Raw genomic sequence first — 11,906 nt, forward strand, 5'->3', positions numbered from 1 at the left:
CTGGGTCTCATCAGCGTAACAGTGAGAATTAATCCCATGCTGTCTAATAATTCTACCGATTGGGAGCATATATAAAGTAAAGAGAATTGGTCCTAGCACTGATCCCTGTGGTACTCCACAGGTACTGTAACCTTTGAGCATGAGGAAGATTTGTCATTAACTTGAACGAACTGAAATCGATAAGATAGATAAGATTAAACCAGTCTAGTGCTCTTCCTATCATTCCAACAAAATATTCAAGTCTTTCTAAAAGAATATTGTGGTCAACTGTATCAACTGCAGCACTGAGATCCAACAGGACGAGCACAGATACAAGTCCATTATCTGAGGCTCTAAAGCCAGACTGAAACTCTTCAAAAAGTTCATTATGGTGTAAGTGATGACACACTTGTTTGGCAACTACTTTCTCAACAATTTTAGATAAGAAAGGATGATTGGATATAGGTCTATAATTGACCAAGTCATCTGGGTCAAGGGACAGTTTCTTAGGCAAAGGTTTAATTACAGCAACCTCAAATGCCTTTCATACATATCCCTGTAACAGGGATGGATTAATCACATCTAAAATGGAGGAGGAGATCAAAGGGAATACCTTCTTATATAACCTGGTCGGAACTGGATCTAACATCTAAGTTGGAGGCTTAGATGAAGACAAAAGTTTTGCTAACTCTGAAAGTTCAACTGGATCAAAGCAGTCTAAACCCGGTTCAGATTCCATGACTACCTCAGATGCTGTCTCACCCTCCAGAGAGAAACCAATTGCGGATAGAGGAGTGATGATGTTATTTTTAATAAGATCAATCTTATTTATAAAGAATCCCATAAAATCATTATTTCTAAGAGCAGGTGGAATGGACAGTTCAACTAAGCTATGGATCTGGGTGAGTTTGGCAACTGTATTAAAAAGATATCTAGGATTATTCTTATTCTCCTCTATTAATGAGGAGAAATATGCTGCTCTTACTTTACAAAGGGTCCTCTTATACAGGAGTAAACTATTTTTCCAGACTAGGTAGGATTTCCCGTAGGCCTGTGGAGCGATATTTTCTCACCAGTTTCCTGTCATTTTGCTTCAAAGTGTGCAACTCTGCATTAAACCAAGGAGCCAGCTTTCTATTTTTAACGGTTTTCATTTTCAAAGGGGCTGCATTGTCTAAGGCAGTACGCAGAGAACTAGCAATCCCATCAACAAAATCATCAACCTGTGAAGGGGAATAAACTACCGTATGCTTTTGCACTCTGCAGCACTGCTCAGCGACACAGAGGAGAGAGAAAGTGAAACAAAACTTGAAGGAGTTGCCTCATTTATGCTTACATAATCCTCCTGCTGCAGCCAGGTTTCTGTAAGGCAACATAAATCAATGTGATTATTACAAATCCAGTCATTAATTAGCAGACTTTTAGAGGAAAGAGATCTTATATCAAACAGACCACATTTAATCGTTATTTTAATTAGGTTATCATGATTTACTCCTTTTGGAATCTTTGCTAATTTATTTGATTTTGGTTGTGGGCAAGACACCGTCTGGATGGAGTAAACAGTGGGTAACAGTAGAGAAGCTGCAGAGACGTGTGTTAAACTACCGTACGACTCTGCTTCCTGGTCTGCACCCTGGGTGGTCAGGGTTTTGGAGGACTAATAAATGTGGCCGGATTCCTAGAAAGAAGAGCTACACCATCCAAAGTGGGATGGATGCTGTCTCTCCGAATCAGACAAGGCTTTCCCCAAAAGGATTGCCAATTATTAACGAGCCCACGTTGTTTTCAGGACACCACCTAACCAGCGGTTGAATGACGACATGTCACACACTACTTGGCATGGAACTTGTAACTAATGATTGTTTTTCCTTTTTGCCATAAGAGTTACATGCCATTCTAAAAGCACAGGACAAAAACATTTTGCATTGATTAATTGATCAATTCTCTGAATGGAGCAGTTTATACAATCATAATAAAGAAAGCATTTAAAAAAAAAAACCTTTAAAAAATATGCAATGTTGAGTTCCGGCAGAGATAAACATCCTTTTGTTTTCTTTATAGGCTACCTGCGTACTTTTTTGGCAAATGTGACTACTCATTTGAAGGAAATATTTTAACCAATTAACTTTGCAATTTACCTAGAAACATACACACAAACCCATGTGCTTCATAAGATCTCCATATTTTAATACACATCTTAAGCAAGAACATTTAAGCAGAAGATTAAACATGACAGCCCAAAAAAAACCTATTTTTTATGCAGTATGCAAACATTTGTCACAGATGAGAAAAAATGTTTTAAAGGTTAATGAAATATTGGTATCCAAAGGACAATATACAAACAGCACAAAGTGCTGAGAAATTCAATGTTATAAAAACACCTTAAAAGACAGGATTTAAAGAGTTGATCTGCAGCGAAGCTTTATTTAGCAAGACATTATATCCTTTTTTTCAACAGTGATTTAAGGGCTCCTAAACTGCCCCCTGAACCACAGACCACCAAACCTACAATATTTGCAGCTACGTCACACAATGATCTGCATTAAAATCAATTTGCTGAATTTAAAGATGATGTAAGATAGCTTCTGATTTTTTAAGATATACATGGTTACTGGACAATGCTTGTCTGCTTTACATTTTACACTAATTTTATATCTACATACTGTCTAAATGCTAAAGTAATTTAATGTTAATAGTAAAGTCATCTATAATCTAAAGTACATCTACTTTTCTAGATTCAAAGAAATATCAGCGAAAGTCTTAAAAAGGGTCATGGAGTCATGCCCTTCCTCTCTTCCTGCAAACATACCTTTCTCCAGGAGTTGACCACTTTTACTTAACTTTAGTTGGCTACTTCCATTGTATCCTCACTAAAAAACGCCTGTAGGGTTTTTCCCTTAGAGATATATTTGATGCTCTCAATTTCCCCACCACTGTTGTTTGGTTTTTGAAAATGAATTTCAAGGTGGTCCTGCAAGTCTTCCTCATCCTCCACATCTTCAATGCCTTCCAGAAGAATGGTTCGCTTGGATGAGCAACAAGATGTCTGAAATAAATGACAGAAATAAGATTGTCTTGCGTAAAGGAAGTTAAATATGCTGCAAAATTGAAACATTTCAAAGCATTAATTGATTATAGTGTGAAGTTATGGAGAACCATAGATAGTGGGAAGCATGGAGAACCTGACTTTATCCCCATTTTTCCACAGCGTCCAAAAAAGAAAATGGCAGCTTTAGACAAATAAAAATATGATTATGCACCAAATTATAAGGCGCAGGTCTTCTTGATTCCTCACTTCCATACCATTGATCCATTAATGCTGAATTCTCTCGCAGTTGCTTTTTTTCCCATGTTCTACTGTTGACTGATAGCCTTACATTTGAAGTCCATGTCTCTTGGCAGGTGCCATTATGGGGTCCTTATACAAAGACTGTAATATTATTTTGAAGCAAAGAATGTGCTCCCGACTACAGTAGCCATAATACTATAAGCACTGTGGCTTTATAGTTTGAAAATGTATACTAAAACTTTTTGACAGAGCACTGTGTAAGTCATAAAGTTGCTTTGAGGTTCAAGTACAGCCATAATTAATCCATCTGTAAGTCACTCCAGATTATAAAGCACACTGCTAATATTGAGAAAATAAGCATTTTAAGTTCCCTTATAGTGCAGGAAATACGGTTAATAGTGCAATCATTATAGCAAATACAGACTGTGTATGTTAATTGATTCTGATTTGGAATGCCTCTCCTTAGGAGGTCATCTAACACGGCTTGATAAATTGATAAACACTTTGGACTTGAAAAGGACTTTTATACCAATAAAATAATCAGTTTGGACTCAAGCTGTTTAATTTGAAAAATACATGCGAGTTACAATGAATCCAACCTGTAGCATGAATATTGGCGAATTACTACTCCTCCTCATCTGATAAGAGCTAAGATTATACTGAACAATAATACTGCTTTAACCATCCATTCTGTATAGTTTGAAAGAAAACATTTACAGTAATGAATGGTTGAAAAGAATATCGATATTAAGCACTGATCAAACTAAACAGAACCTTTAGTAAGATGAGCGTATTGTGTCTTACCTGAAACTTTTCCAGCTTGTACTCATATGCTGGTCCAACTTCTACTTTAACCTCAGATTTCAGATTTATTTTGTACATTCCTTTCATGGCCAACTTCCCAGCAACTACACCAATACACAAACACACACAAAAAGACAATATTTCAGCATTAAAACATAATTTGGTTTAATAATATTTTGTCAATATGTCAGGCTCTTTAAAGTATGTTCATTTGTATTCACTCAAAACTTGGTTGGGGCTCCTTATGCGTAAACTGCTGTGGTGGGACTAGAGGATAAGCCTGTGGTTCCATTCAGACGTAATGGAAGCCCAGGCTGCTCTTAAAGTGGCTTCAGGTCTCCCATATTGTTGAATCTGGTGCTTTTTATTTTCTTGACAAGAGCCCAAGGATTCTCTCTGGAATTTAGCTCTGGCTGATTTGCAGACCATTGATAGACAATTACAGGAGATTTACTTGTGGAACAATATTCTTTTCTTTCTCACTCCATGTTCCTCTACAGGCTCAATTGAAAGCACGGCTACTTTATATTAAAATATTGTTAAATCTGCTTTGGTTTGTATTTACGGTGGGTCTGGTGGGTATCATAGAGGTAAATATAGCTCTTCCTGTATTAATGTCTGTGGGGAAGAAAGTTAGCTTTTCCATGTTTAATTTTCCTTTAGTCTTTATATTGTCTTCAACTATCCACGTAGGGCCCTCTCTGGATTCCTTGAAGGTCCTGACCATTTTCCTATTACCTGGATTTAAAGTCCTCAACATTATCTAGGGAGCTGTTACCTGTCATGCAGACTTCAAAGTAAATGGGGAACAAATGACACACAGCATTTATGGTTTTACTACAGCAGTATTTCACTTTGGGATCTAGAGGGCGGAGAGAGAAGGGGGTGAAGTGAAGAGTCATACCTCCAGGTTTCAAAAAAACGATGGTCCCCGTTCCTGTGTTGACGTCATAATCAACACTCTCCACTTCTCCACCTCCCCTGCTTGGTTTAGAAAAGCTTATTTCCAGGCGGTCCTTCACTCTGTCCTCTGACATTGCAGGGGGGATGTCGAATACTTTGAGCTCTTTTCTGGAAACATCCAACTTTACCTAAACAGATAATACATAATTGTTGCCAAAAGCTACAGTTTGATAAAAAAAAGTACTAGAGTTTAAAAATGAAACAATATTCTTTACTGTTTAATATCTGGACAGATGGTTTTATACAGACTCTGTTTAGATTTCTTTGATCCCAAAAAACAGAACAATTGTGGCTATTTAATCAATGTAGTGAGACCTGTATGTGTTATGTGACCTTCAAAGATATTTCATGTTGGTCTACAATAAATAATCTAAGTATAATGAGGTGAAAACAATTAAATCGAAACCAAAAGGGTAAAAAAACAAAACGGACATTAGGTAATCCTAATTATGTTCCACACCCTTTATGATTACGCCACAGTTTAGACCTTTGTCCCTCTTTTCTACAGCCCAACAGGTCAAGCAACAACAAAGAAACCCTTTTACATAGTAGATAAATGCCAACTGTCAGTTTTCTAAGCTGAACCATTACAGCGCATAACAGCTCTAGAGTCCCCTCTAGATTCAGCAGTAACACAGGGAGGAATATGTTTGACTAGTCATAATAAAAGATCAGTGTTTGGAAATTAACACTTGAGTCCCTAAAATGTCTCTTCTAGTGGATATATTATTTATCTGCTTTGTTCTGACCCATTAATACATTACGCTCCAAAACTCCTGCTTTAAAACTATCACAAATTCAATTAGGTTTACAGTTAATTATAATTGAAGTTCTTTTCATCAGTTCATGCTTTAATATAACTCATGTTTCCAAACAGCACAGGGAAATTGGCAGCACACCAAATTTTTCTCCACCAACTGTTGACTGAACTTGTTTCTTAATGATATTTTTATTGTGGATTAAACCAGCTCTGTTCACATCATTATCAGATAATGTGAAAGATCAGGAAGTAAACAGAAAGAAAAATAAGTCTGAGTTTGTTTAAACTAACTACACAGTTCTAAAGATCAAATATTTGATTGAACCCACAAATTGGATTGGAGGGACCGAAAAGTTAGGTACTTTGGCTTGGCAAATAAACATGGTTCCCTATTTAAAAAAAATCTTATAGAGCTAGAATTCTCTCAGAGGCTTTAGTAAAATCAGTTCTCAGTTTTGGCAGTTGTAAAAAATTAAAAATGCAATTGTTCTACACATTTTGGATTAGACCATCACTAAACCAATGTTGCATCTTTAACTTTGGGGAAAATGTGAAATTAATGCAGCATTTAACTGCTTCTTTTGCCTAAGAATACCTTTATCTATTATAATAATGATCCATGCAAAATGTTTAATCTGCACAAAGATAGGCTTTTATCCTTAAAACTGTTAAATCCATTTGAGTGTCTTTCTAAACTTTGCAAATATCAATCAGTTAAGCATCGAAACCTTAAACCAGGTCAGCCTGGGTACCTTAACCTCAGCTTTCAGATCAAATTAGTTCCTGAAACTATCTCTGAACATGTCTATTTGCCTTTATGTGTTCAAATTTGTATCTGACCTACAGTGTTATTTTAAGTTATCATAAAGTTATGTTTTTAGTATATCATTTATGAATTAGTGAAATATTACTTTCCAAAGTGGATAATTATCTATTAAACTAGAAATCTTTGGGAAATAAAATAAAGTTTTACTGAACCTCTTGATGGTATTACTTTATTTAAGACAAAAGTAGGTCTATATAAAAAAAAAAACTTGACTGATATTACTGGGATATATCTTTTTACAGTAATATCTGCATAATCTCTCTGCTATGTTGGGTTTTTCCAAATATATAATTATGGTCCCAGCCCAGCGCTGCTAGATGCACACTGCACTGATGCTGAATGATACCCTGATCAGTATCTGGGAGGAGACACCCCAAGACCTCATACAATACACACTCCAATGTTGTCAGGCGTTCATACAAGCACATGGGAACCATACAAACTACAAAAACTGGACCAGCCAAACACATCCATCTTTTAGCTTATCGTGGGTTGATCGTTTTATATCAAATGATACGGTATCCATTTCTTCCTACCAATAGTGTTGATATCCATCAGGGATTTTTTCAACCGAGGTCTGATGTATATTAAAAGTGTTGCTTCTTTGGATTCCTCTTATTTGTTTGGAGTAGTGTATAAATTAGATTAATTCAAATTAATCACATATTAAACCGGGAGTTTAATACCAAACCAGTTGTAATTTTACTCAACTGACTGAGGTAGACTTAATGGTCCCAAAATCTTATATGTATAAGCGAAGTACATTAGCTGTAGCTTGTGACTAAACATTTAAAAACAAAAGAGATTCTGAAATCATTAAGTTTAAAGTAAGTTAAAAAAAAAGGGAACAAATTCTGAAATCATTAAGTTTAAAGTAAGTTAATAAAAAGTGAACAAAATGAACAAATGCACTCTTAAATTTTTAGATATTTTGAAAAATATACAACCAACCCTACTTTTGATCAAAACGCATTGAAAAACCCAGAGAAAGATGGTCCTTTTGTTTTAATTTTTATATATTTTACTTCTTTTTGGTGATTTTTCTTTTAACATGTTTGTTCGGTTTATTTTGGTTTAAAAGCACTCAAGAAATATTAAACAAATCATCGGTGTTTTTTTTTTTTTGTTTTTGTTTTTTAAAGGTAAACTGTAAAAAAAAAGTACCTCAAATTTCACAGCAGTATCCAAGCTGATGCCTTTGGGTTTCACATCCAAGGTGGTTTTCTCACAGGACACGCGGCAGTTGGCCAGCCTCAGGATTTGATGAGCAACTAAAAAGAGGGCAGCATGATGGAAAACATTTTATTTATAAACTTAGTGAGAAAACACTGTTTCGTGTTTAATAAAAGGTTGAAAGAGTCAGTAGAATCACATGATTTTTTTCTACTTTTGATAAACCATCTTTACTGTCTTAGTAATTAAAACTAATATCTGTCATCCTGTCAGGCTGAAAATTCATCAGTGCAAAAATAATCACCAAGATAAAACATTGCAAACAGATTTTTTTTTAACAATAAAAATACATTCTACTATGAATGAACCATGTTTTATAAAGGAAATACAGCATAGCAAATCTATTTCTTGTCCATCTACTTTCTTTTACCTTGATTAAATCCATTTTTTTCACTGCATGAATCCGATCCCATCAGTATTTAACTAAATGCACATGTGGGATAATGAGATAACTCCCACAGAACGCATGCTGCGGCTGTGTTTTTAGGAGTTTGTGTATCTGTCCATCTGTGCACAGGATAACTTTAAAAAGTTATGAACGAATTTTAATGACTTTTTTTTTACCAAAGGTGCACCTTAGTAAAAGGAACAATCAGTTACATTTTGTTGATGATCTGGATCACCATTTGGATCCAGCATTTTTTGAAAGAATCAATGAATCCAGGTTTTAACTTAAGGAGGGAAATCACAATATATAGGGGAGACGTGCTTCTTGGCGGAGGTCTGCGCTCTCTGACTGCTTTTCTATGAATGACCTGTAGCTGGGATTTATTTTCTTAGTCTATTCTCTTAAGAAGCATCAACATTTTACAGAAAACTGCCAATGATGGAGTTAAGTAATCTGTGCTGTTCCTGAACACTTCTGTGTAATGGGCTTAATCTGTATCAAAGGCACATTTTAAAAACATGTTGATGAATTAGACATGGAATGGGGTTCATATTTTACAAATGTAGCTTCAGAGGGAGTGTAGGGAGAAGCTTTGCTCACTGTGTGAGAAACCTGTTCCCTTTCAGTTAACATTAACTCTTCTTCCTCCTCTAGGGCAGGCAGTTGACATACACAGGGGGCACATTATGATATCTAGCCCTGGAAAGTTATCTCTTCAGCGTCTGCAACTGACTCTAAACCTGGATGAGATCTAAGGATGTGTTCCTTTCACAGGCCCCCTTTCCCTACTCTGCTGCTCAAATCTCACATGAAACCACATTTATAAGAAAAAAGTAATTAAATCCTGCTTACCTTTCTCTTCCTCAAATGTGATGAGTGCCTGTCCTCCTCGTAGAAGCACTGCACCTCTCTGACTGATGGTAAATACTCCTCTAATGGACTGACCGCTGTCATCTCTATCCTCCTCCTCCCCCTCTGGGACACGAGCCAGAAACTTCACATCTGTCTTTGGAATCTGGGCACAAATCTTGATAAGAAATACAGTTAGTTTTATTACCATCTGTGATAAGTATATTTCTGATATAAATTACTTTTGTTTTTGGTGTTTTTTAATCAGAAACCAGGATCAATATGCTTAGGGAGAATAAGTGACTAAGAACAAGGAATAAACCCTTTAGTTAAAAAAGACTGAAATAGTAGTTTTCATTCTCACCTTGAATCTTTGCTTCAGTTTGGAAGTCTCAGCTCGCTGAGCCTCCAGTTCAGCTTTACTTCTTTTCAGTTTCTCCAGAATATCTTGTTTGCATTTAGACAGCTTCTTGATTTCATCCTTAAAAGTGATCAAATATGCATTATTATTTCCTTCCTCCCAAAAACCTGTCATTGTATAAAAGGTTGGACATACCTGCACCATGTCCAGCTGTTGTTTGAAATCTTTCTGGCAAGACTCCTGTTTTTTAGCAAGTGCCATCATCTCCTGCTGAGCATTTGTCTTGGCGTCATCTGCCTCCATTTTTTCAAGAAGGATTCTGGCCTTGATATCATCAGCTTTCTCCACTTTAGCCTGTATATGCACATAAGCATGTTAGGTGTTTCCACTGTAATTAAGGACTGTGAATTCCCTGCTGTTCATTTTCCATTGTTTTCTACAGCCTAAACCTAAACCTGACTAAAACCCTGAACTTAACTCACAGCAATTCCAATTCCTATAGGCTGGTGTTCTGCAACCTTTAAATGCTAAATGGCTTATATGTATAAATAGCTTTACTTATAATATAACTTTGATCAAGTCAGGAGACTTGAGCAAAGCTCTTTACCTCACTGCTATATACAGGTACCACCAGCCCACCAGGAGAGCTGAAATTATTCATCTGATTAATTATTAATAATCAATTATTTAATAAAATTTTCAACTAATTTAGTAATCAGTTAATCGTTAACTAGAGTGTAGAGACTCTAAAACATGTCTTTAGCTGACACAGCAACCCGACAGTTATACCAAAATAAATTGAAAAATTATACCTTTTGCATTAAAGATAAAAAAAAAACTTTTTTTATCTGTCAGTATGTTCTATCCAGAACTCCTCAAGTGGAAAATGTTACTTTCACTTAATTTCGTAAAGAGTCTCTTTAAGGAACCTTTTGCACCCGATTTGCAAAACGATTAATATGTCGTTTTTTTTTTTTTTTTCGATTAATTGATTTGCAAAATAATCATTAGTAGCAGCCATACCCACTACCATTAGATGTTTCCTCAGCTCAACACCAAAATTATTATTATTATATATAATTATTATTGAATATTAAGAAGACGCTGGATGAAGTGATTGCATACTGAGGAGGTAATTCAGCTATTTCTTTCAGTAGTTGGACAAAGGATGAATCTAGAAGTTGCAGGACACTGACTCTCAAGAACTTGAATTGCCCTCCCTGAACCTAACCCAAACTAAATTTAAATATAAAAAAAAAAAAAATGGCTACCAATACTTTTTATATAAAATGAAATGGTTGTTATTCATGTTTGCTATAGCAGTTTTAAGAGCTGCTATAAAATCTACCCCCTTAGAAGAAAAAAAACAGGTCACAAATATAGCTCTGATTGGTGGAAAGCTGTTGTTTGCGATGTGCACAGCATTCCATAGAGAATGAGAAGCCCTCTGCAGCTGATGCATGGTAGCCATTCCTTCAACCGGCTTCTTACTTTGAGTTAGCAGGTTCTTCTTGTTCCAATATTATGGTGAAACAGTAGACAGTAGTACATGACAACTACTTTAGGCGTCATCGAAATTTCAGAGTAGGTCGGAGTCTTCAACAATAGGGCCTTATTCTTGCTGGAAGGAATATCTATAGTCATGTTTTATTTACAGTGTATAGTAAAGTATGGCCAAACATACAGAAAAGGCTCTATTCTAAGTCTCACTCAAATACCGTTTCTTTACTCTTTAACCACCACCGTTCCCAACAACCTCAACAAGTTGTTACATTCATGCTGATTTTGTGCATTTTCTACCTTAGTCCGTTAAATAACATGCTGCTGTCATTTTGCACATCTCTAATGTTGCTGCTATTTTCAAATATCCATTACTGTAAAAATGTCCATAGCTGCATATTGGTTATTTATTCTCCGGGTGCAGTTTTCATATTGTTAAAACACTTTACAGTAAAGAATTTCAATCTTTCAAACTCTCAACTATTATGTTATGTGATTGTTATACTTTTTTCTAAGGTCCACATTTATGTGGCCATTTTTTATTCTATTCTTTTTGCTGCTGTAACAACAGAATTTCCCCCATTGTGCGACAATAAAGGGATTTTCTGTTCTATTCTACATATCTAGGAAGTAGGAATGCAAAAAGAAAAGTAGAAAGAGAGTACAAAAATAGACAGTAAGAGATTTCATACTTGCTAAATAAAACTTGTACTTGTGTACAAAACCTTTTCACTTGAGGAGTTCTGGATAGAGCAGGCTTGTACTTGTGAAAGCCTAATGACAATAAAGTTGAATTTTATTCTATTCTATTCTAAAACAAACTGAACTGAAATGCTAGAATGAATCATAAAGATACCAAAATATATGGTCATTTGAAAAAAAAAAAAAAATGAATATTAGAATATGCACAATGCATATCAACCAAGTTTGACAGAAAACAGCTGATAAATTGTC

General features: G+C 35.5%; 1 protein-coding gene across 2 annotated transcripts in view; it reads right to left on the reverse strand.

The window, feature by feature from the left end:
* Nucleotides 1-2,230: 2,230 nt before the first annotated feature.
* The window catches only part of nmi (N-myc and STAT interactor), a 10,577-nt gene continuing 901 nt past the window's right edge, over nucleotides 2,231-11,906 (reverse strand). For both annotated transcript variants that reach the window (XM_015402238.1, XM_015402239.1), the window contains exons 3-9: nucleotides 9,648-9,806; nucleotides 9,456-9,572; nucleotides 9,095-9,269; nucleotides 7,786-7,892; nucleotides 4,977-5,163; nucleotides 4,073-4,176; nucleotides 2,231-3,025 (exon numbers count right to left, since the gene is read on the reverse strand). In XM_015402238.1, coding sequence (XP_015257724.1) covers nucleotides 2,822-3,025; nucleotides 4,073-4,176; nucleotides 4,977-5,163; nucleotides 7,786-7,892; nucleotides 9,095-9,269; nucleotides 9,456-9,572; nucleotides 9,648-9,806 — 1,053 coding nt within the window. In that variant the 3' untranslated portion in view covers nucleotides 2,231-2,821. The remainder of the gene's footprint in view (nucleotides 3,026-4,072; nucleotides 4,177-4,976; nucleotides 5,164-7,785; nucleotides 7,893-9,094; nucleotides 9,270-9,455; nucleotides 9,573-9,647; nucleotides 9,807-11,906) is intronic.

This window comes from Cyprinodon variegatus, unplaced genomic scaffold (assembly GCF_000732505.1).
Source record: "Cyprinodon variegatus isolate N-32 unplaced genomic scaffold, C_variegatus-1.0 Scaffold1322, whole genome shotgun sequence".
NCBI classification, from domain to species: domain Eukaryota; kingdom Metazoa; phylum Chordata; class Actinopteri; order Cyprinodontiformes; family Cyprinodontidae; genus Cyprinodon; species Cyprinodon variegatus.